The 25,819-nt window shown below is 35.5% G+C and overlaps 2 protein-coding genes and 2 long non-coding RNA genes across 7 annotated transcripts; 2 read left to right on the forward strand and 2 right to left on the reverse strand.

The window, feature by feature from the left end:
• The first annotated feature begins 680 nt into the window (after positions 1 to 680).
• LOC118031812 (transcription factor bHLH143-like) lies at positions 681 to 4,754 on the forward strand. The gene is given in 4 exon segments (XM_073405799.1): positions 681 to 843; positions 1,646 to 2,278; positions 2,755 to 3,063; positions 3,065 to 4,754. Coding segments are annotated over 3 exon segments (1,221 nt in total). The 5' UTR covers positions 681 to 843; positions 1,646 to 2,155; the 3' UTR covers positions 3,854 to 4,754.
• A 7,485-nt stretch (positions 4,755 to 12,239) lies between these two features.
• LOC140954849 (uncharacterized) lies at positions 12,240 to 12,917 on the forward strand. Its single transcript, XR_012168404.1, has 3 exons — positions 12,240 to 12,317; positions 12,421 to 12,586; positions 12,709 to 12,917. It is a non-coding gene; the product is annotated as an uncharacterized lncRNA (long non-coding RNA).
• A 1,664-nt stretch (positions 12,918 to 14,581) lies between these two features.
• Positions 14,582 to 17,824, reverse strand: LOC140954848 (uncharacterized). The gene is made up of 3 exons (XR_012168402.1): positions 17,719 to 17,824; positions 15,485 to 15,831; positions 14,582 to 14,806 (listed from the first exon to the last, which is right to left on the reverse strand). It is a non-coding gene; the product is annotated as an uncharacterized lncRNA (long non-coding RNA).
• A 1,971-nt stretch (positions 17,825 to 19,795) lies between these two features.
• Positions 19,796 to 25,586, reverse strand: LOC118031811 (root phototropism protein 3). Of its 4 annotated transcripts, XR_004684578.2 has the most exons (6): positions 25,001 to 25,575; positions 24,701 to 24,770; positions 23,283 to 24,566; positions 22,091 to 22,645; positions 21,280 to 21,420; positions 19,797 to 21,189 (listed from the first exon to the last, which is right to left on the reverse strand). XR_004684578.2 is itself a non-coding variant. In XM_035036305.2 (5 exons), exons 1-4 carry the CDS (start codon positions 25,111 to 25,113, stop codon positions 22,094 to 22,096), a joined length of 2,019 nt encoding a protein of 672 aa, XP_034892196.1. In that variant the 5' UTR covers positions 25,114 to 25,575; the 3' UTR covers positions 19,796 to 21,420; positions 22,091 to 22,093. The 4 variants fall into 4 exon arrangements, 3 of the variants coding, with proteins under 3 accessions (XP_034892196.1, XP_034892195.1, XP_034892198.1); XM_035036305.2 differs by having other exon boundaries at positions 19,796 to 21,420; XM_035036307.2 differs by lacking the exons at positions 19,797 to 21,189; positions 21,280 to 21,420 and having other exon boundaries at positions 22,125 to 22,401; positions 22,499 to 22,645; positions 25,001 to 25,586.
• Between the last annotated feature and the right edge of the window lie 233 nt (positions 25,587 to 25,819).

The following is a 25,819-nucleotide window of genomic DNA, read 5'->3' on the forward strand; positions in this document are numbered from 1 at the left end:
TAGCAATATAAAATGCTCCTATTTAAATTATATAAATCACCCACACAATTCTTTCCCCTAGCTTTATACTTATTTGGCATTTTATGATCAAATATATTTGAGAGTTTAGTTGTGGTTATTTTTTAAAATATTTTTTTTATATCAAAATGCATTAAAATGATATTTTTTCATTTAAAAAAATTTATTTTTGAGATCAAGCGCATTAAAATAATCTAAAATATATAAAAAAAATTAATTTTTAACCAAAAAAATTAAAATGTTTTAGAAACACGGGTATAACTATATTTCCAAACACTCACTATACTTCACTTAAATAATCTCTTAAGACTAAAAATCAATTGCCTTCTAAATTATTTCACATTTATTACATTTATAGAAAAAAGAACATTTTTTCTGTAACTCAATCTATTTTACATGATAAAAATCATTTCAAAAAATTATCTTAAAGAAAAAAAAAAGGTCCAACGAGAGAGAGAGAGAGAGAGAGAGAGGTGGGGGGAGGGGGGGCGCTAGCGTTCCTCCATCAACGGTAAATAAATAACTAATGTTAGGTTAGCTTAACCAAGGACACAGGTCAACTACTATTCTATAAGAGTAAAGGGGCAAAATGGTCATGCAAAGCTCTATAAAATCTTAACATCTCTTAGCACGCTCAATTCTTTAGACATAACCTTCATCTTGTACTTCCACTTTTTACTGTTCCCTCTCTCTCTCTCTCTCTCTCTCTCTCTCTCTCTCTCTGTAATCTTTCAGTGTTTTTAAGATTTCCTTTTGAGTCAACTCAACTCTTTGTGCATTTGGATCTGAGCAAGCAAAGATCCTACCGGTACTATATTTTTCACTGTAAGTGATTCAGCTATAGATTTCTTAATTTTCTCTTTCTGGGTTCTTTTTCTTGCTGTGTTCTTTTTTGCTTGATATGTTTGTTGGATTGCTGTTTAATTTGTCATTTTTTTTCAGCTGTTTTTTTGGTTTTATCTTCATTTTTTCTTGATGGGTCTTTGTTTTTCTGTTTGGTGCTTTTGGTTTATTTTATGTAAAAAATTCCAGATTTTACCACATGGGGTTTGGTTAATTCAGGAGAGAACTTGGATTTGCCTGCTTTCTTGTTGAGATTAATTGATAGCGAGGAGAAAAGAGAGAGTGGTTGAATTTAACTTGCGTCAATATTTATCTGAGTTACGATTTTCTTGGTTGCTTTAGCTTGGTGGGAAGATAGGATGTCGTGATAGATGCCAATTTTAGGATTTTGTTCGCCTGGTATATTGAACATTGAAAGACTTCAATCATGTTCATGTGCATGCCCTTTTGTTTTGTAAAGAAAACCTGGAAGTTCAGTTTCGCCGGCTTGTTTTTGTCATCGTTGTTATCTTTATGGGATCTTAAGTTGGTCGAAAATGGTAGAACAAGAAAGCAGAATATGATGATTAAATCTTGTTTCTTGGTGTTGACGAGGGGAGTTTATGAAGCACAGTTATTTAGCTGTAGTTTCATGGTGACATCAAATTTGATTGCGATTGTTTAAATTTGTATAGAATTTTTACGAGTCAGTTCCACATGTTTTATCATCTTAATGCATTTCTATCGCGATTGTATCATCTACCGTCTAGCTCTCATCTTTTTCTTTTAATTTTATCCTTTGCAGGAAATCTGGCCATATATAAAGAGTAGATATCTGAGTATTACTCACTATTGAACTGAAGGAAAACAATATGCCTTGGTTGAGTCCACCAGTTGACGTGTTCCGCAAAGTCATGCGCTTGAACTTGTATTGCAGGGTTATTCTGTAAATCACTTTTCTAGTGAACTTGAATTTTTAGACTCTTGCCCTGTCATTCTTCACAAAAACTGTTGATGGGATTGAATCAGTTTTTCATTTTTTATTGTGACATTTATAGGATTATCTGAAAAGATAACTAGAAAACAATTTAACTTTCCTCAGTTTCTCTTTCTGTCTGATTCCCGTTCTGTTTTTTTCCAATTCAAGTTTTCTGTCTCTGAAACGTCTCCTGCTCCTTTTGCTGTCATTCCAAGGCCAGCACATCTTAGATCTTTGTAACAAGGTTTCCTTTGTCCTGCTTTGAATTATTAGGTAATTGTTTTGTGTTGTAACCTACATCTGGATAGTTTGAGTTTTAAGTGGTCGAAAGAAGTTATGGTGTGCCAAGCAGCAAGTCAATCAAGATTTCGGGCCCTGAAATACGAGAATGGAATTGCTGGAAAACCAACAATTATAGTTAGAGTTATTGCATGCTATCGACCATTACAGGATTGCCAGGTTAGTACAAAACATTCAATGATTCTTTTAATAGCTAACTGTTTGCGTGATGCAATTAATTGGCACTTCCAGGAAAGTATGCTTGTCAAAGAGTTAACTTCGTATATATTTTGTCTGTAAGAGTCCTTGGATTTATTTTTGCTCAGTGTTTGGGAACGATAATAATTCATTCCTTGTTTCTGTGCTTTTTCCAGGCTGAATACTTCCGTCATTTGCTCAAACCTGTCACGTAGTTTGACTCCGCGTTTTTGTTATATTATCAAGCTGCAATTTGTAGTTTTTCCTTTTCTCTTTCTTATTCCTAAAAGAAGCAGAAATTAATCGCACATTGCAGATCAAAGCGTAACTCTCGGTATGTTTGTGATTTCATACAACTGGGTCTGGAGCTAAAATGGTAACGGATTCTTCTCCAGAGACTAATTTATTTGTCTTTTCTAATTTCACCAGCAGGTAATTCTTTTGGTTGGATGGTTAAGGCTGAAGGTTCCTGGCTTTCTCCACCACATTCTACTCGGAAATTGCCTAATTTCGATTGCATGACCACATCATTGGATCCTGCGCAACTACAATGTTTGCCAGAATGTATGAACCCTGGCACGCGCATGACTTCTGCAAATATGGCAATGCCAGGGCTGGCAGTTTCAAGCACTCCAAATTTCATGACACAACAAGGCAATGAAGCCTACGGGTTGCCTCAGTGTTTACCCTCTAACTTCCAGAATTTTCTTCTCGCTACAAATCCATATGTCAGAGAAAATTTGTCTCTGTTTTCTTATGGGTTTGGTTAGGGAGGGTGTGCGAAATCCAATCCCTGGATGCCAGAGAAGGTTCCTTGTTTTCGATCAGTCTGGTAATGAACAAAGGTTGATCTATAGTTCCTTTGGCCCTCCTGTCCCAAAACCAACTGCAACTGATGCAAAGCCAATTCCGGGTTATTTTGACCACAACGAATATGCTGCAAGAATGGACCAGACAAAGCTGATGAAGTTGCCTGAAGTATCAGACGAGAATCACTTTACTAGTGAAGAGAGTGAGATGCATGAGGACACTGAAGAAATTAATGCCCTGCTATACTCAGATGATGACTACTATGATGAAAATGGTGGTGGCAGTGATGATGATGGTGATGATAGTGACGACGATGAGGTAAGGAGTACTGGCCACTCTCCCATTCTGATTAAAAGTCACGGGACACAAGAACAGGCAGAGAAAATAATAGAGGAGGAAGGTACTAGTTCTGATGGCCCAAACAAACGGCAGAAATTGATGGATGGCGGGTACAAAAAATCATCACTAGTAGACTCTGCTAGTTCAGTAAAAGTGGAAAGATTTCATGGATACGACGATGATATGGAATCGAACTATGCTAAACGGCAAAGCCAAGATGGGGAAATGATTTCCATTTTGAGCAGCAAGCAATTTAGAAAGGACAAGATTCGTGCAACGTTGAAAATTCTGGAGAGCATAATCCCTGGTGCAAAGGATAAAGAACCATTGTTGGTCCTTGATGAAGCTATAGATTACTTGAAGTCTTTGAAGCTCAAGGCCAAAACTGTAGGAGTGAGCTACCTTTAAGTGTTTTTCCTCCTTCCATGTTATCATGTTAGCTAAAAAGTGGAAGGAAGGAAGGAAGGATGAAAGAGGTAGAACCTCAAGAATTCTTGGTTTGAATGATTGATGGGTTTGAAATCACTATATTAGCTTTTCTCATGTGGGGGCTCCTTTTCCTGCTTTTGTTCCCCAACAGCTTGTATATAATGGGCCAATAAAAGGAGAGTAGTGGTGGGATGATATGGCTGTTTTGCTCGCAAAGGTGAAGAAAATTTGCGTTTGTTTGTTGACCGTAAATGATTATCTTTTAGCCTTATTGTGGATTAAAGGTTAACAAAAGTCACAAAGGACTTGAACGCATGGGTTGTTTGTAGAGGTGGGCTGTGCTGTAAATGAAGACTTCCTTTTCTTCAGTGTTGAGAACCCCCATGGATTTAGTGCATGCGCGTTAGGTAATCCGGGTCCCACTATCCACCCTTCTCTTTTTCTTTGATTTCATTGCTCTTGTCTCTGTCTCTTTACCCCCACACAAATCATGCCGGCATCGAACTCCTATTAGAAAGTAGTTCAAAGAAAACTCCTGGTGCGAGAGAAAACTCCTTTTGCTGGGGTCCGCTCTTTGTTCAGATGATCTCAATAAAGGCTTGTTTGTTTTCACTCATTCTACCCTGGCTGGCTCCGGTACCCGCACAGTGTCGAGACATGTGACCATAGCTGTGCTGTGAAGTCAGTCCCTAAGACGGTCTTGTCAGGTTCATCTGCATCAATACTTGAAGAGTGTGGAGGTGTGTTCGTAGCAGTAGTGGAGTGCTTGAGTTGAGTGTGTTTATCTTTGCTGTTGTGGTCTTGTTCCTCTTGTCCTATGTATCAAAGTTTTTTATGTGTCTGTAATGGATAAAGTGAATAAGATTCTGTTGTTGTGTGATCTTGTGAGCTGTGGCTGATGAGTAGTGTGGGGACTGGTGGATCATGAAGCTGATTTCATGGACAAACGTCTATGGCTTCGCACTGCCACTGCAATAACATGCACTTATGATAGCTGCTAAAACTTGTTGAAACGTGACTGGACACCATGTTAAAAGAGAAAAGCTGGTTCACCACTTGCCAGACTCTTGCAAGGAATGGGAAAGAAGAAATGGGAATTTTTTATGCTTTCTATTGTTTTGTCGTTGTTACCTTGCATGATAGCCCGTGTACACGAAAGAAAGATTCTCCATAAAAAAGAAAATCTAAAAAACCGCCATGGATGGTGAATAATTGTATGCAAGTACTAGAATGATAAATCGGAAGGGGCAGTGTCATCACATCATAAGCTATTTCATTACCCTCTTGACCTCCATGTCCTGTGACTCTCTCCCGCCTGCTGCTGCAAATTTGTTTTTATTCCTTCGATGATAGAGCAGAGTGCTCAGATGTATGATATTTCCCCCTCCTTTTTCTCTGCTGTTCTTTCCCGATCGCCTCAGCGCTTTCTAGACCTCCATTTTGGAGGAGATAAGGTCAGTCGGATGATCATGGACCACCTGCGGGTCTTGGACCAGTGAGTAGTTTTTATGACTTTCTTCTTCTTTAACTTTATTGATGGAGTGTGTAAACGATTCCCAGTTCCTTGAAACGATGCTAAATGGGATGAAGAAAGCGTTGCGGACCAAGATATTAGCAGAAACAATAAATAGCGTCTGTAGATATCAGTATGCACGCGGACACCTAAGACTATTTGATTTAATTACACTTCTGTTCTTTGAAGAAAAGATGGGAATGGCTGGCAATTTGGTTTTTTTTTTAAATCATCCTTAAAGTTTTTCTATTATTATTTGATTTAATAAATAAATAAATTCAGTGAATATATCTAGCTAAATTTTTCATATTACAGATTAATTTTGTTTTTTAGTTATTATTAACAATTTTTTTTTTTTGTTTATGTACACAAATATCTATCAAGTTATTTAATTAAATCTCTGCATAAATTTTTTGATTTATATTTAGAACTTTACGTTAAAAAACACGTTGAAAAAACTTCTATATCCAGAAAAAAACGTGTGAATCGTAATGGAGCGCGGATTAGCTAATATAAATACAAACACGTCGAAAGTTCTGGAAGTGTTCACTTTGCCTAACCTCACTCTAATGGAGTTGTCAAGGTGGAGGATCAAGATCTCTCACAGGAAGTTGTCCCTTCCACCAAACATATATATATATATATATATCTTCATGGAGAGGAGAGTGTCGATCTGTCCAGCCTCAACTCACGTACGTAATTGGTTCATGTGGAGTGCTGTATTACTTTTAAGAGCTAGGAAGAAGAACAGCACTATCTTTTGAGAGAAAAAGGAAGAGAACGCCCTCTGTTCTAGCTAGGGCCTCTAGGCACAAGAAGGCTATAGCTTCAAGAATGTGACAGAAGTCCACTCCCGACTCCATCTCTGTTGCAAAAGCTTAGCAGCTGAAAACACCTAATCAGGCCAGATGCATGCTAGCAGAAACAAAACCAGTCAATAATCCCAGCAATCCATTGAACTTGCAGCCACTTCTTGCCTCAAATCATGCGTCATGTAGATGCAGATAGTCCTTCGCGTAGGGTTTGGTCCTTTGCCTACGGCTAGCTATGCATAGCGCATGCTCGATGCTGTCTGCATTGTGTGGTTCAGGTTGTAAAAGACGTGTCACTGTCAAGCGATCAAAGTCCTCTGTGGGATTCATTAGGGCGAAGGACATTCAATTTCTGTTGCCTATACAGTGAGTTCGCTCAGCAATCTAAGCATCCAATTAAGGAGGTAGACGTTAGGGCTCGGGAGGAAGAAGTACTTTTACCATAACTTGAACTTATGGATGATTTCTCACCTTTTGTTTTGGGAAACTAATTCCTCTGTTTAGATAACTCAAATTACATCAAAATGATTCAACTTATAAGTAAAACTTAGTGCTTTATTTCAGATTTATTAAAGAGGGTATGCTTAATGACCTCGAGTCATGATAGAAAATCCTGGTGACAATCAAAAAAACAAGAACCATATTAAAACAAATAAAAAAAGATATTTATATTTTTGAATAGAAGGATGCATTTGAAAAGAAAACTTAATTTCATAAAAGGAATAAAAAGTAAAAATAGAAATTATAAAAATGAGGACTAAATTTAAAAAATAAAATTAAAGAATAAGTTGTAATTTTTTATTGAAGGATCAAATTGAAAACAATTTTAAATTTTAGAAAAGATCCATAACAAAAATTTAGTAATAAAAAAAATAAGGATTAAATTTGAAATGACAATAAAATAAAAAGGAAACTCTGGAATTTTGTAAAACTAGTATAAATTTCGAGAAGAAAAAAGACAAAAGAGAAAAAGAAAAAAGAAAAGGTTGTTAAAAATCACATATAAATGTCACTTCACCACGAAGAGCACTCCAAGACGCATCAATTGTAGGGGATGTTGGATGCTCTATTAGAGCACCGCGACCTTCTTTACTCTCTAACATGTGCAATGCACGCATTATACTTTTAACCTTGTTTGTTAACTTTAGTTCTCTATATTTGTTACACAATCAAATTGGGCACTTAAGCCCTAATTGCTATTTATCAATATAATTTAAATATATTTTGACAAACTGAGTATTAAAACTTTTTTTTGATACTGTAAGATCCTTATATCTAGGCAATAAGAATAAACTATAAAGTTAGTTTGAAAAAAAAAATAACCAAAAATTAAAAAAATATATATATAAATATTTGTTCTGCCCAAGCAAACCAGTCCTAGATGGGATAAAATTAAAGGTGCTAAAAAAGTTTTCAAAGCCTCAAATTTGATCCTCCAAGTCTTAATTGCTCTAAATCAATAAAATATAAATTTTATTTTGCAAATTGAGCATAAAAATAAGCAACGAAATATTTACTCAACACCTCAAGTTCTCTATTCATAGGTATATAAAACAACCCAAGAAGTCGAAACCTAGACTATTGCAATGTTAAAGGAAAAAAAATTGAAGGATCAAAATATAAATTCTAAGAAAAAACAAACAAACACAGTAGATTATTATTGTAATTCATAAAAAATAAAAATTATTTTTTTACTTGAAAATATTAATCATCGCAATCGCAACGAATATTTATTTGAACTACCATAAAATTGTATAAAAATAAGTTTTGATCATAGAGTGGTTTCTTTTATTAGTTTCTTTTAAATGTAATTTTTAGTTAATATCATCTCTTTTATTTTTCTAAAATATCTAGTTTAACTATTTTCTAAAAAAGTAAATTTTTTTAATGGTTTCTATAATTTTATATACCTCCAAGAAATTTTTGTAATCTATTTTTAATTATTTTATTAAATTAGTTTAAAGTAGTTGTATTTTTACTATGAATTTATAAAAATGAAAATTATATGTACTTAATAATCATAATGAATCTCCAAGATAAATAAAGAAAATACATAAAAATAAAAGGTGGATATTAGAGGTACAATATTTGCATTTATATCCATCTTTTACTCCTTATTGAAAAAAAAAAATGTTTTCCCACTTTAGTCTTTAATTAGCTTCCCATGATTTTTTATTTATTTATCATTTAATATATATTTTTTCATTTATTGTATTAACCACATGCATCATCTTTCTATCCCTTGTTTAACATATTATATGATAATGCTTCTTTCATTGATTTTTTAGATTCAAATCTTAAAATCACTCTTTAAAAAAAATATTTAATTTATTTGAATATACTAAAATATATAAAAATGTATGTTCAAGATCTTCTATAGTTTTATTTTTTTTTTATTTCAATTAATGTATGAGTTGTTCAAAAAATATTTTTAATGCCTAACAAACTTAATTTAATTTATAACAGGGCAAAATCAATTGTGGTGGTAGATAGTTATGTATATAATGATAACAATTAACATTCACAAGGTATTTTTTTTCCCATGAAAAGCCATTTGTATAGAACTAAGTTTCCATTAAACTTTCTCCAAAAGATCATTTTCATTTTCCAAATTCTCTTCTTAGTAATAGTAATAAGAAAAAACATATGTTATTGCTCTTTTTACTCATTTTCTTCCCTTGATGTATATAAAAAAAAACTTCAAATAAGATCTAGACTTTTTATAGTTGTATTTATGAGTTGATGTACCTTTAAAATGAGTTTTTTTTTATTGAACAGAGGACTCTTCAATATTTAAATTAGTAAATATAAGAGGGGTAAAATCTATGTGTGGAAAAAAAAAAGTGTGGCAAGAAGAACATTGTTGTACATAAAATATGAGAATAATAAAGTCAAATGAAGTTTGAATAAACCTTTCTTTTTATTTGTTGACATGTGATATTTATAAATACTTGAGGTAACCTAAGCTTACACGTAGTAAAGAGAGAGAAATGATGAGAAATATTTGTTTTCTTATATAGTTGAGTCATTAATTGATTTGGCACGCTTGATATTGATGGATAAATTTGTATTTGAAAGTAAGTCATCATTGAAAAGGATAATCATGTTAGGAAAATGATAGCTATTAATGAAAAAAGTAGCTAGCTTGAGAGAATATAATTCAAGAGAAGTTGTTTACCAATGAAAGGTGGACTCAGTATAGGGGTTCGGTTGAATGCAATTTGTCATGAGTTTTGAAAAAAATACATTTTGGTCCTCCAACTTAAAAAATCATGAAAATTATACAATTTCAGTCCCTTGAAATTTTTTCAATTCTATTTTGATACAAAATTTTATTTTTGTTATTTTTTTATCCTTGATTGAGAGAGAAAATAGAAAGAAATCGTTAGATTTCAACAGTAGAGAAAGAAATGTACTGTTGTCACCTATTTAGACCACTAAAATAGAAGATATTTGCGTCATATTGTTGCATTTGATAAGAGAATTCATATTTGGTGTTTTTGTAAATTAAATCACCTAGTTTATATTATACTTTTTTTTAAGGAAAAAACAAACTATTGAACCACAATTAACAATTAATAATTATAACTCACAACCTAACAGGGATGACCTCTAACAGCTTGCCTCCTTTGACAAAGGAAAACTGTAGTTTTGTCCAAAAACTCACCAAGTTGCATCACCAGATTCAACCTTGTACTGTATCATTGCAAGAACAGTGCCTCACTCATTTCCAGGTCTGAAGCCTGTTAGTTTAACAGTCGATCATAGTAAAACCATGTCAAGCTCTCAGTGTTTAGAGAGAATCCACCAGACCTGGCCCCAGGTTATAGAGAAGGGATAGTCCAAGAAACTGGTGGCCTGGAAACCTGTGTTGCTGGCCCTTCAGACGCCGACCTTGCCATCCTTCTCATTTCTGATGTTCTTGGTAAGAGCCCATCAAACCATCTTTTTTTTTTTTTTTTTTCCAATTTATTGATTTCCATTTTGTTGGCTTGCGGTGGGTTTGGTTTTGAGATTACCTATAATCTAATGGGTGTGGGTTTTTAACTTTGCATTTTTTTAACGTTTATTTTCATATATTTTACTATTGTGTAAAATTTTGTATTTTTTCAATTTGATTCTCGAATTTTTTTTTGGTGATTTAATTGTAATTAAAGAATAACTAATTCTAGAAGAAGAGGGACTAAAATGAAAGCACGAAAAATATGGGTAGTATGTCATAAGTCTAAAAAAAAATATACTTTGGTCCTCCAACTTAAAAAATCACAAAAATTATATAATTTCAATCCCTCAAAAATTTTCTAATTTTATTTTGGTACAGATGTTTTTTGTTGTCTTTAGTTAAGATAAAAGAGAGAAATCGCTAATTTCTAGCGATACAGAAAGAAATATATCGTAATACTGATTTAAGCTATCAAAATAAATGATATTTATGTTAAATTATTTCATTTTGATGAAAAAAATTTCATATTAGGTGTTTTTTGTATTTTAAAGGTTCATGGAAAAACATATATAAGCTTGGATAAATTTTTGATTTCATGTTAGAGTTCAATTTTTTAGGCCTTTTTGTATGGCCATGAATAGATTTATAATGGTTTCTGATTGTTTTGGGTTAAAAATGTGTTGAAAAGCAAGTGTTTGGGTTAAAAGAACATAAATCTTAATTTTTTGTCCACCACAATGGCTAGGGAACACAAACAACACATCATCTATTTTTTTTTCAAAAAACATTAGGGCGGACAACATGGTACAATTAAAAAAAGAGCTCGATATGCGGGCATGCTCCGATAGGCCCGCTTGGGCCTCGATGAAATGAGCCAGGTGAGCTGGCCTGGCTTGACATGCTAGGCCTAGCAGCGTTTGACTCTCTCTTTTTTAAAAAAAAAAAAATTAATGCTGTTTTTTTCTTAAAAAAAATTAATTATATTTATATTAATACCCCTTTTTTCTTTAATTTTGTTTAGAGAGCCTCTTTTAAATGATGATGCTTTTTTTTTTGTTATGCGTTTAATTTTTTAAAGAGGTTTTTCTGATTCATCTATGATTTTTTTTTGTATAGATGAACTATATTTTTTAAAATAAAAAATATTTATTTTTAGATAATATTTCTAATATATGTAGTCTTGTATACATATTTTTTTTGTTTTATTTTTATTCAATCATTTTAATATGTTTGTCATGTGAAATTAAATATCTTGATTTATATTTATCTTTTGGTTTTTTATGATTATATGTATGCATGAACTTTTTGATATCTACTTAAATTTTTTTAATTATAAAAATACATTAAAAAAACTTGAATATATAATATTTTTTTACCCACAGTGGAGCGCGGGTAACAAAATTAGTGTTTTCTATTTGATGTAAAGAGTGTGTTTGCAGGTTGTGTTTTATTTACAAAGTTGGTATTTGATAGCTTTTTATCATCAAACATCTTTTCCAAGTTATGAAGCTCCAAATTTGAGGTCTGATCCATTAGATTTTTGCAGTTTTCATTGTATGATGAACTTAGACGATGGTGTTAGGGTCTGGAAAGCTAATAGAATTCTCTCCTGTGCTACCTAGAGTGAAGCTAGATAATCTCCAATGGCTCTTGACTTTGTTGTTTAACAGAGAATCATCATCAAACAAAATAATAATGTTGAAAAAAGGAAAAAGAGGAAATCCTTGACCATTTTTAAGACTCAATTCAAAATGGGGAAAAGAAAACAATGACATCAGAAGATCCAATAAGCAGTAACCTTTGTTTTTGAACCATTTCTCAATGTGAAATCTTTTGTGGGGTGTGAACTTGCTTCTTCATCCCTACAGGTAAATTTGTGGAGGCTGAATTTGAATTTGACTGTTAAAAGTTAAAACTCGTTACTGTTTTGCCCCTTGATTAATGCCAAAAAAAAGAAATCTGGGATTTGGAAACCTTCAAGAACACTTGCCCTGATATAGACAGCTCTTAGCTTAATCAATATTAACAATTATCACAGATCTCATCAAAATATTTATGTAATTTCATTGTTCTTCCTGGAAAGGAAGCTCGCAGCTGCTGGATTCTCTGTGGTGGTCCCTGATTTTTTATATGGTGATCCAGTTGATCTAAGCAAGCCTGATTTTGATAGCCACGGTGAGTTTCTAGAGCAATGGACATCACCATTTGTGGGATGTCATAGTAGTGAAATCCATGAGTTCGAGAAAAAGACTAAGTGACAGTGTTCTTACATCTGTAGGACAAAAAGGACATGAAGATGCGAAATTGTTAATTGCTGCTCTAAGAAGTAAAGGCATGGATTCCATTGGTGCTGCAGGTTCTTGCTGGGGAGTTGAGTCATTCTCCCCCATAGCCACGAACTTGCTCAAGTTGGAACAAGCTCAAATCTAAGACAGAATTTAACGGTAAGATTCCCTTTGTTTCTTCTTAATCGAAAAAGCTGAAGAGGACTCTCCTGCTTCCCTTGCTGTTGAGGCTCTAAATTTCATGCTCACAACGCATCAAACCTGATTTCTATATTTTGCAGTTTGATAGCCATGTGAAAATACTCCCTGGCGTCAGCCATGGATGGACAGTTCGTTACAATGTTGAGGATGAAACGGCTGCCGGGAGTGCTGCAGAAGATCACGGTGACATGATACACTCGTTTACCAAGTGAAAGAACCTGTAATAGTTATATGGATGTTCATGGATCTCTTCCAAGTTATATGGATGTTCATGGCATGATTATTCCAATGTTCCTTGAAAATGATCACATGTTGTTGGTTAACTCTAAATAGTTTTTTCCCCTTCTCATCTTATGAACACTAATTAGATCATTTTGAGCTTGCAAGGTGGGTTCCTTGTGTTCTTCGTCTTCCCTAACACTGTCAAATCCTCTGTAAAGATGATGCATTTGTGTTGTTAAACTTTGTTAGACAATTGACATTTTGTTTCATGTTGTTTAATCAAGTATTGTCTGTTTTTTTTTCTTTCATTTCTGTTTTGATTTTGTTAAAGTAAATCCCTTGTTTTTCTGATGTTGTTGCTGAGATTAGTGGCAGCATATTCTCCACTATAGTTAGTGGCTAGTGACAGCATATTATCCACTACAGTTAGTGGCTGATAACTAGGGATGTTTGTTAAGCTTTCTCATGTATTTAAAGACATGCAGTTAATGAAATACTTACTGAGACATTTTATCAAACACCTTGTGTGTAATTCGTGTTCTTCAATACCAGCATTGTTGTTCTTGATTGTGCATCCCTTCACCTGCACAAAACACAGCAACACAATTCTCAACAGTGGTATCAGAGCATCTCAGATCTTACAGGACCAAAACACCTTTTTTTTTTTCAAAATCTCAAAAATGACATCCAACAACTTACTTTTAAACTCCCCTATTATTTTTACTGGTGAAAACTACCATATTTGGTCAGTGAAGATGCAAGCTTTTCTTGAAGCTTATGATCTTTGGGAAATTGTTTCCGAAGACAAACCAGTAGCTCCCTTACCAACAAATCCCACCATGGCTCAAATCAAGTTCAACAGTGAGGAAAAGACAAAGAAATCCAAGGCAAAATCAATCATCCAAAATGCTGTGGCAGAAAGCATTTTCTACAGAATTATGGCATGCAATTCAGCCAAAGAGGCTTGGAACAAACTAAAAGAAGAATACCAAGGCAGTGACAGAACAAGGCAAATGCAAGTGCTGAATTTGAAGAGAGATTTTGAGGCACTTAACATGCAAGAAGATGAAACAATCTCTAAGTATTCTGATCGAATTTCACTAATTATCAACAACATCAGATTACTGGAGAAGACTTTCCTGACAGTAGGATTGTGGAGAAGGTTCTTGTGACTCTTCCTGAGAGGTTTGAATCCAAAATCTCCTCTCTAGAAGAATCAAAGGACCTCAGTAAAATCTCATTAGGTGAACTAATGAGTGCTCTTCAAGCACAGGAGCAACGAAGAACAATCAGCCAAGACAGATTGACTGAAGGAGCCTTTTATGTGCAAAAACAACAAGCTGGAAAAGGAAAGAAGTTGCCTAATCTGAGATTCAAAGGCAGAAATGAAAGGGGCAGCACTAGTGAAGCTTCAAAACAAAAGAAGTTTCCTCCTTGCACTCACTGCAAAAAAAACACACATTCAGAAAAATATTGTTGGTGGAGGCCAGATGCAATTTGTGGAAATTGCAAGCAGTCAGGGCACATCACAAAGGTCTGCAAGTTCAAAAAATCAGATCCAAAACCTCAACAAGCTCACCTAGCAGATGAAGTTGATACACAGGAGGAGCAATTCTTTGCTGTCACTTGTTTCTCAACAAATGATCCAACTGATACTTGGCTTATTGACAGTGGATGCACACATCATTTGTGCAATGATGCTGGAATGTTCAAAACCCTTGATGAATCTTACAAATCCAGAGTAAAGGTTGGTAATGGAGAATTTCTGGAGGTCAAAGGCAGAGGGTCAGTAAATGTTCAAACAAGTTCAGGTATCAAAATCATTCCTGATGTGTTATTTATACCTGAAATCAGTCAAAATTTGTTGAGTGTTGGACAAATGATGGAGAAAAACTATTCTCTTCAGTTTAAGGATCATAAATGCATTATCTTTGATCCTTCTGGAGAACAAATGTTCTGTGTAAAGATGAAAAACAGAAGCTTTGTTGTTGACTGGGATAAAGTATCCAATCATGCATATGTGAGTGCTACTCAGGATGTTTCAAATCTTTGGCATAAAAGATTTGGACATTTCAATCAAAAGGGCTTGTCAATTTTGAAACAAAAGGAAATGGTTGCAGCATTGCCCATATTGAATGGTGAGATTCAATTGTGTGAAACATGTCAACTTGGCAAGCAATCAAGGCCACCATTTCCTAAAAGGCAAGCATGGAGAGCCAGCCAAAAACTTCAGCTCATCCACACTGACGAGTGTGGACCTATGAAGACAGCCTCATTATGTGGTAACAAGTATTTCATTCTCTTTATTGATGATTATACTAGGATGTGTTGGGTGTATTTCATCAAATTTAAGAGTGAAGTATTTACAATCTTTCAAACATTCAAAGCTTTAGTTGAGAATCAAAGTGACATGCTAATTAAATGCTTAAGATCTGACAATGGTACTGAATATACTTCAAATCAGTTTCTTGAGTTTTGCAACAGCAGAGGCATTGTGCACCAGTACACTACACCATACACACCACAACAAAATGGTGTATGTGAGAGGAAGAACATGACAGTAATGGAGATGGCTAGATGTCTCTTACTTGAAAAGAAAATGCCAAACAAATTATGGGCAGAGGCAGTCAATACCTCTGTTTACTTGCTGAACCGACTTCCAACCAAAGCACTGGAGGACAAGACACCATACGAAGGCTGGAATGGTGTTAAACCTGCTGTAGATCATCTTCGAATCTTTGGCAGCATATGCTATTATCATATAGCTGAGCCAAAGAGGAGCAAACTTGACAACAAAGCTCAAAAGGGAGTTCTTGTGGGTTATGGAATAACAACCAAAGGATACAGAATTCTTTGCTTACAAACAGAGAAGGTAATTCTCAGCAGAGATGTGAAGGTTGATGAAGCAATCACATGGGATTGGGAACATCAGAAAAATATGATTTCTGATCAACCATTCACCATTCAGCCCCAGCCAGTAGCTGATGAATCAGTGGATGATTTTCCAGTTAGAGGCACAAGATCATTGGAAGATATTCACCTAAGATGCAACATGGCAATCCTAGAACCAACCAGCTATACTGAAGCTCAAGAATTTCCAGCATGGAGGAGAGCAATGGAGGCAGAAATGGAAATTGATCAAACAAAAATGCAACATGGCAGCTGATTGAAAGGCCTAAGCATCGCAAGGTGATAGGTGTAAGATGGGTTTTCAAAACAAAACTCAATTCAGATGGGTCAGTATGCAAACACAAGGCTAGATTGGTGGTAAAGGGCTATGCTCAACAATATGGTGTGGACTACCTAGAGACCTTTGCTCCAGTAGCAAGGTATGATACTATTAGACTTCTCATTACACTTGCAGCACATAACTCTTGGCAGATTCACCAACTTGATGTCAAGTCTGCCTTCTTGAATGGATTTCTTGCTGAAGAAATCTTGTAGAGCAACCCGATGGGTATGCTGTTAAAGATAAAGAAGATCATGTGTATCTACTTAAGAAGGCCTTGTATGGGTTGAAACAAGCTCCCCGAGCTTGGTATGACAGAATGGACACACATCTGCTTCAACTTGGGTTCAGCAGAAGCCAAAATGAAGCAACTTTGTATGTGAAATCATGTGGTAACCATTTTCTAATTGTATCTATTTACGTAGATGATATGCTTATCACAGGAAGTGAACTTGGAATGATCCAAGAATTCAAAGATGAAATGAAGAAGATGTTTGAGATGTCTGACCTTGGAATGATGAATTACTTCCTTGGAATGGAAGTGATGCAATCCAGCAATGACATTTTTACATGCCAAAAGAAGTATGCTTCAGACATCCTAAAAAGATTCAAAATGGAGGATTGTAAACCAGTGGGGACTCCTATGACAACAAGTATCAAGCTTAGCAAGGATGATGAATCTGAAAAAGTGGATGAAAGTTTGTATAGAGGCTTAATTGGCAGCCTTCAATATCTTACAGCAAGTAGACCTGACATATTATTTGCTGTGAGTATTCTTTCAAGGTTCATGCATTCTCCAAGGGAGACTCATTTCATTGCAGCAAAAAGGATACTTAGATACATCAAAGGTACCATTGATCTTGGTATTTTCTGTCCAAGATCATCAGAAGGGGCTGTGGAACTAAGAGGCTATACTGACAGTGACTGGGGAGGCTGTGTTGATGATTCAAGAAGCACTTCAGGGTATTTATTCTCACTCAATTCAGGTGTCTTCACCTGGAGTTCAAAGAAGCAAGAGACAACAGCTCAATCCACTGCAGAAGCAGAGTACATTGCTGCTGCCGCTGCTGTCAACCAAGCAATTTGGTTGAGAAAAATGTTAAAGGATTTGGGACATGAACAGGTTGAAGCTACTAAAATCATGTGTGATAACAGTTCTGCAGTATCAATTTCAAAGAATCCAGTCTTTCATGGACGTACAAAGCATATCAAAATCAAGTTTCATTTTATTAGAGAAGTTCAACAATCTAATGAAGTGATGTTGATTCATTGTTCTTCCGAAGAACAACTTGCAGATATATTTACTAAACCACTACCTAAAGAGAGATTTGAGACATTAAGACAAATGATTGGAATTTGTCGTCAAAATGTCAAGGAGGAGTGTTAGACAATTGACATTTTGTTTCATGTTGTTTAATCAAGTATTGTCTGTTTTCTTTTCTTTCATTTCTGTTTTGATTTTGTTAAAGTAAATCCCTTGTTTTTCTGATGTTGTTGCTGAGATTAGTGGCAGCATATTCTCCACTATAGTTAGTGGCTAGTGACAGCATATTATCCACTACAGTTAGTGGCTGATAACTAGGGATGTTTGTTAAGCTTTCTCATGTATTTAAAGACATGCAGTTAATGAAATACTTACTGAGACATTTTATCAAACACCTTGTGTGTAATTCGTGTTCTTCAATACCAGCATTGTTGTTCTTGATTGTGCATCCCTTCACCTGCACAAAACACAGCAACACAATTCTCAACAAACTTGAACAGAATTTAAGTCGATGAATAGAATTTTATGCAAGGACAAAAGAACTCTAAATAATCTTTTTTCTTTTTTTTTGAAAAACATAAGAGATTAATTTGACCATCACAATAAACAAAAAAGAGGGATAAGTTTCCTTTTTTATAAATAATTTCTATTTTTAACATTAGTTAAGAATTAAACTCGTAATTTCATAATTAAATGGGTTAGTTAAATTATTTTAACTCAAATTAATTTAGGTTTTAAGTTGATTAAGTTTCGGCTTGTTATACCAATTCAAATTTTAAAATTATAATTTTACTCTTATTTTATTATAGTTTTGTTATCTCATATATTGTCAAAGATCTTTATATGGTTTTAATTTTCAATTTAAATCATTTATTAAATATTTTCCTTTAATGACAAGAAATTCCAACTAGAATTATATTTAGCACAAGAATAAATGATATATAAATTAGTATTATTAAACTCAAGTTAGTGATTCGTAATTTAAAACCTTATTTAGGTAGTATTGCATGTCAAACCATGTTAAAACCTGATTTAATCAAAATTTAGATAAGATTCAATTTTTTTTTTCAATACAACATTATTTTATTTTAAAAAATAAATTAAAATTATAACATTTTGCATTGATACACCTAACTTTTGACATGAATTTTGAGTTGGTTTATGAACTAGACCGGGACTATGGTATATAAAAAAATTTAAATAATAACATTTTGGATTGATTAGAATGAAAAGTCAAGATTATAAGCATATGCACACTTGCACAATATATATATATATATATAAAGTCAAGAGTTATTTTTTTTGTGTGGAAGAAGCTGTTACATGATTTTAACCAAACTAATCAGTTCCTAATTTATTAATTACTTCAACCAGTTTGATTGTATTGTCCAATTAAAATTATTTTGGTATAATAAATCCTCCCCCTGCAATAATTTGTCGTATTTTGCTATATATGCTAAGAAAAAGTTGAGTGGCAAAGATTCTATGCTCGAGGTGCCCCAATTGCAAGACAATGGTGCTCTTTTCCTATAGTGGATAAGAACAGTTCATGCAAGTGCTTCATGTTATACAGTAAGAGCACCCAGTTTTGTCTCCTTGATAAGCACTTCAAGGTGCCCCCCCACCTTGAGTTTCATGTCTCCTCCTATTGACATTTTGCTTGCGTGAGGAGGGTCGAGAAATTCTGTCAAGTATGCTACTGGGTTCCACTTCGGTGACGATATAGTGCAGTACTCTGAAGCTAACTACATTCATTGAAAAGATTCAAACAAGTTTTAAGTGTTCAAAGAGATGAATAATTGTTCTTTTAAGCACAAACTGATGGCTTTTTACTTGTGTTATTGATTAGTTTGTGTGTTTCCTATGAGCTTGTAGCTCAATCAGCATCCATATATGCCCCCCTCTCCCTTCAGAGGTCTCTGGCTCGACCCTCTCCTTTGTAACCAAACCAAAATCTTTTGCAGATCTTTGAATACTGTGGCATTTGAACTTCAGATTGTTAAAATATTAAATCAGAGAATGGTCAAGAGAACAGTACAGTGTCCTGTAGAATCAGTAGAGGTTTCAAATAGGAGGCTAAAAATCAGAGTTGTTTTGTGTAGATTCTTGAAGCAAATATCACAGTGAAATGCAATAAGATTCAGGGAATTTCATTTTCTTTTTAGGATTCTTGAGATGGACTGAGACCCTAATAACCAACCCCCTCCTTAAGCATGAGAAAGGACATCAGGCTAAATTCCTTCTTGTCAAGAATTACAGTTTTTATTTTAACTACTTCGCCTGTGGACTGATAACCCGAGAAGAACATCAGCTTACAGAATTCATTATCAGGATATCCATGTCGGTTACTGAAAGATAGTAGCTACAGTGTTGTTGATCTTGAAAGATAGCAGCCAAAGTGTTTTCCATTGATGGTGATTTCTTTCTATGGACTTGCATGGATATTTCCATGTTGAAATGATCGAATATTTCAAACAACTTGCTATGTTTATTGATTTGCTTGCGTTTCAGATGATTAATCGCCTTGATTGTCTGTGGTCAATACCCGAGGAACATGTGGGCTGTGCTGCTGTGAGATTGAGATAGTCCTCTGTCAAAAAGTTGATCTGTTCTTTCTGACCAACAGGCCCGGATAGATTGATAGCCAAAAGAAGTACTACAGCCATCTCCACTATCGGGGGCAGGTTTGAATTTCTCATCTTTTCTTAGAATCTTTACACCTTCTTGTATCTTACCTATAACATCAATTCTACTGTTTAGCTATGATTGGCGGCTTGGTGCCTTTGTACGATATTGAATTCTCTGGCAGTGCATATCTTCCATCCTCCTGTTGAGATCATTTGTTCAGTAGATGGTGACTAAACCATTCTGTGGGAACAATTCCATACTGGTGATGTTGTCACATAGCTAGCTAGTGGTGTCACTTGAAAAGCAATTGCTTCGGTAAATGGTCACGCTAGGGCACGTAATCTTGTCTCCCAGCTATGCTGTTAGAGGCACTTTCAAGGTATCACTGCCTTCAGCTTCTTCTGAAAGTAGATGTTGGCATCTGAATTAAGGATAGAAATAGAACAACCTGGATTGCTGGAAAGGATTTTGTATGCTTGAGCTGATTTCTTATTTAACTGATTATTTGTAATGAGTCTCTGAAGAAATACTAGAGGTTTTCTATGTTCTTCTTGTCAATTTGCTACTTGATTATGCACTCTTCATTTCTGAGATTGTCACTCTGCATCTGCATAGTTTCAACAATGATTGGAAGTTTTGGTGGGCTATATATGAACTGGGTTTATTCGGGGATTTGTCATAATAGATGGAATAATGGTAATCAGTGCCTATAATGTCCAAGATCAGCAACATATTTGCTCCTGTGTTGAAAATAATGTAACACCATCATTAATCACTGTCGCTCTTCCTACATGATTAAGGTACCATGGGACCTACTGCTTTCCCCCATAAACAATTCTGAATTGGAAGTTGAAGGCAACTCTTCAGGACCATATCTCAGAGATGCCTGCCATTATTTCCCTATGGATATCAATGTCAATAGCACTGCTCACACCTGTTAGGTGAGTGCGGAGAGCGAATGATCTTCCGTATCTAGGGTTGTCTGATAATTGAATTCTGTCATCTGCAGTCTCTTGCCGCGACACATTACATCAGTAACACCTTTTTCATTGAAATATGATTTAAAGCATGGATTGTCTTTTTGTGTTTGTTTCTTACTGTTTCCAATATAATCTATGTCAGCTTGGAGCTGTGGACCCATAGAATCACAGTTGTGAATTCTATTATCACCACTCGTTGCCTCTTTCATGCTTCAGGATTTCATGTCGAACATAGGGCCTTTCAATCAAAGACACTAACTAAGAACATACTTTATAATCAGCAGTTCAAATCCTTTGCAGTTGAACCACAGAACGTTGGAAACCATACCAGTGTGGGTTAAGTTCATGTCCTTTTATCATGGCCATTCTAGGAAACTTGGAGCAACTCCTTCCGATAGAGGATCTTGAGAAGATTCCCTTCTTTTGGATGCTATAAATGTTCCCTGCAAGTACATTCATAGCATGGTCTCTGGCGGATGCCAGTCCAGTACATCAGAGGGCCATGTTTGGTGGTTAGCACTTGGCATCCAAAATCATCTTGTCAGGAAATTTCTAATTATGGAACACAAATTTTAGCAGATGATATATTCATCTTGTAATTAACAGCATCAAAATCTTGTTCTTTGCTATCTCGATGGTGAAATGCTTGATTTCTACAGGCACAAATATGATGCATCAAAAAACTATGCTGCCCACTTTTTTTATGGTGATCAAAGGAAATATCTCATCATGTTCTTTCAGTGTCCATCCAAAAATCATTTTATGTTTTTCCTTTCCATGGATCAATTCTATACATTTTATGTTCTTTCAATTTTATTTTGGTTTTCCCTAAGTTTGATCTCTTTGGAGTTGGGGGAGGTACATAAATGTAGTGACACTACGTAGTTCACCCAGTGTATCGCAATTAGGAGTCTTCCTTCGAAAACCAAGTACACTTTAATGGAGAATTAACAAACTCATTGATGACACAAAAGCAGATTTTGGTAACAAATTGGACTTGCACTAGTTTTCTTAAGGTAATTTCTGAAAATTGAATAAAAATAGAAAGAACGAAAACCCTGCACTTCCAAAGAAACAAAGAAGTAGAAGGAAAATAAAAGTAAACAATAGGAACACAGAATCAAAATGAACTATATCACCTTTCAGGAAATAGAATTTCTCCACCTTCTAGTTGTCTTCCTAGTATGTTCTCCAGGAGCTGTATCAACCTGAGGATCGATATCATGGTTTTCCAAAGTTGTCATCTTGGTGAATTTGCTTAGTTTCTTCCACCCTGTGATCCATGCTGACGCCTGTTTCTTATTTGTCAATTTATCAAACTGTCTCTGCAAAATGTCCATGTCATTTTGTAGCTCATGATACTTAGCCTTGACGGTTTCGAGTTCAAACTTGAGTGAGTTAATGTCCTTCTTGGCCGCTGCCCATCCTTCCTGGAATGATTGTGGCGTCCCTTCAAGTAGAGATTTTCGGTTTGATATCATAGGTTGGTACTGAGTTTCACCAGTTTCTTTCAGGGAATTGTTTGCTAATGCATTGCTTATTTTTACCTGTTCAGAAAAGAGTACTTGGACTACAACTCTAAGTGGTAGTCTTTCATTTTGAGCAGCATGCATACAGGCATCAATTGAGAGTTTTTGACAGTCCATCACACGACAGAGGCGCTTCCTTTCATGCTCAGACAGTGTTGGGTGAGCCTGTTGAGTAATAATACAGAGATTTCTTAACATGTGGGCGTTTGTTCTGATAATATTGCTGAAGTATAGAATACTTGAACATCCTCAAAATGATTTCAAGTCTATCTACATCTTTCCTTCCAAGCTTTCTTCGAGCAACTAGGCTTCCATTTCTACTCATTCCTAATCACATTTTAGTTTCTTAATTAGAAACAGCTTACTATTTGCTCTTCAAGATTATATATACATTTTTGACATTGTTACTCCTTTCACCATCCTGATGAGCTATTTCTGATAATGATGGAAAGAATTGTCTGCCTGTGGCCATGGTTTTACAAGGGGGGCATTATATATGATGATATGTCTTCTTCCTTTTTGATCCGCAGGTATGAATTTTTCAGATTTATAATTTATTTCCAATTATCATATCCTCTATGTCATCATTTATGCATCGATATGCCTACTTATTAACAGCTGCACAACCTGGTTCTGTGTAGAGAACTCTGGTAAGCACTCTCTATTTCAAGTTACTATACTTCAAATGTTACTGCGTAAGGTTAGAACTAGTACATAAGGCTCAAATTTGTATGCAGCTCCATTCTTGCAGAGTGATAAAAATAAATGCTGTAAATAATAAAAAGGGAAAGGATGGAATTACCTTAAGATAGGAATCAACTGCTCTATATAGTCCATCGTCGCAGGTCCTTGCAGAATCAGGCAAAGCTTCTGCCAGCACCTGGAATTTTGTTAGCGAAAGGTTTCTATCTCTGGACACCTCTGTAAGATAACTGTCAACAAGCCTTGCTACTCTGATCTTGGCACTTGGATTGGCACCCCTTTGAGCTCCGTCGTACATATGTTTGTCAGAAAATGATTGCGTGGTAGGACTTGAACTTTCTATCTGCTCTTGAACCAGAAAATGCTCGAGAAGTCTCTGAACCAGATCCACATCATACGAGGTTTCATTTTTATTGTAAGAGGGAATTAGAAGATCTCCCAATGTAGCCTGTTCGAATTGCATTCCTACGCGCTTCTCCAATTCAGTTACCAGAGCAGGTGCCACTTTCAACATGTTTGCCATTCTCAGCAGGCGAAGAAGGAAGCTGCAAGAGACACTATCCTTCTGTGGTGGAATTATGCTGATCAGGCTCTCGACGATCATCCGTTGATCTTTGGTTTCAGCTGCTGGGGTGTCATCTTTAGTTACTGCCACAATCATATGGAGTCCACCTTGCCAACCACTGCCACCACTACTATTGCTGCTATTGCTTGCTTCATCTACAGAACCTCCCCCATCTTTAATCAAACCTGGAAGCCACTTCCCTGCATAATGCATTATAGCAGCTCCAATCACTTCAAACCTCATCCCCTTTACCTTGATTGCAGTAATGACTCTAACAAAGTGATCAATCCTAAGGATTGAAACATCTTCAAACCACCAATCAGGAGGAACTTGCGAGTTTCTACCAGGACTTGAATCCTTCATCTCATTCCATTTTGGACTCGAAACTTTTGGGGGTTTTCCAGTGTATGCCCACCTTATTCCTTTAGGATTTGCGCAAGCCTTCCAAGCGATGGACTCACTACATCTTCGAACAATCTGAAGATTCTCTGCCCATGGTGAGAGGTTCTCACAGCTTTTCAATACCACTATAGAATCTCTCCACGAGGATAGCACCACATAACTGAGAAATGCTTCGGTCTTGAAAGTAAGATTGCCTTCTTCCAAGTCCTCTGTCATTTCAAGGTACTCTGCAGCACATCTTAGGCCAGAGATATTGGCAGCTGTTAGATCAACGGCTATGCCATAGCAGAATTTTGCTGCAAGCTCGAAGGCCTCTGGTCCACCCGGAAGATCATCCAATGCCACCTTGCTGAGGCCCAGGTCACGCGATTCATATATTAGTCTATTCATCTTTCCACTTCTTGAAAGCAATGGATACTTTCACGGCAAAAGAAATAACAAAGGAGGGTTAGTAAACACAATTCTTAAAAACTATCTGTTAGTTGTTGAATTCTGAAATTTAAAGGCTTAAACGGAGTGAAATTCAAGCATCACGGGAGGAGAACAAGTACCTTATGCAAGTGGAAATTTACATCTCCAACCTGAACTAGAAAATCACTTGGAATATCAGTCGCAACATACCTGCATATTAATCACATCCCATCTAAGTTTTCAGAAGTTCAAGTGCAAAACAAGCTAAACTATTTGCTGAAGAAGAACCGTTTCAAACTCTTATCCATGCTCAAACTTTGTCATGATACTATAGACAAGAAATTAAAAAAAGAAAGAACAACAACCAACGAAAAGTTGAAGAATTTCACAGTTTATAGAGCATGAAAGCTTCCTAAAGTTACCATCTTTCACATACATACCACGAGTGATCTCTTAGCTCAAATCCATCATTCTTGACACCATGCTTGCTCGAGGAAAGGATTCCATTTTCATAATCTCTACCAGTAACAGATTCACTCTCAGAGTCCCACATGATGATGCTGGGCCAAGAAAATCCAAGAAAGCCCGAGCAGGGATTTTCTCAGCAAAAGGGCTCCTCTAAATCAGAGTTAAAGCAGAGAAAACGAGTAGGAGAAGCAGGCAAAACAACAAGTGAAGCACAGGGAGTTGATGAACAAGAAAAGGAGAAGAATCCCACATGGGGTGCTCGGGATTATCTTTTATATTACAGGCTGTGAAGTAATGGGCATGGATTTGAGCACTGTTTTTGGATCATTTTGAACGAGTCCTGTCTTGGATTTTCTTGGACACTTTTCTACCTAGCTGTGTGCATAAAAGACAGAGAGATTCAGCTTCTGATCTTTCATATCATGCTTTTTATGATTTATTTTCTCTCTGTGTTTTCTTTTTAAATCATAATTTTTTGCTACTATTTATTACACAATCCCAAAACAGACATTCATTCCTGTGTGGACAAGGGAGAATGAGAAGTTGATTTTTGCGTATATTTATGGAGGGGGGACCATCACTCTTAATGATCTTGGCTCCTTCCCAATCGCCTGCAAACACCTCAACTAAAAGCCTTCACTTCTCCTATATTCAAAGCATATTTTTCAGCAAAAAAGTTGATTAGCAAGTGAATGGTTTCCTAGTTCACGCTAATCACATAATTCATCGTTAATTACAGTCAATTTAGATCAATTTTCCAAGTCAATGAGACTAAACATGTCGGAAAAGTC

Source organism: Populus alba, chromosome 17 (assembly GCF_005239225.2).
Source record: "Populus alba chromosome 17, ASM523922v2, whole genome shotgun sequence".
Classification (NCBI taxonomy): Eukaryota; Viridiplantae; Streptophyta; class Magnoliopsida; order Malpighiales; family Salicaceae; genus Populus; species Populus alba.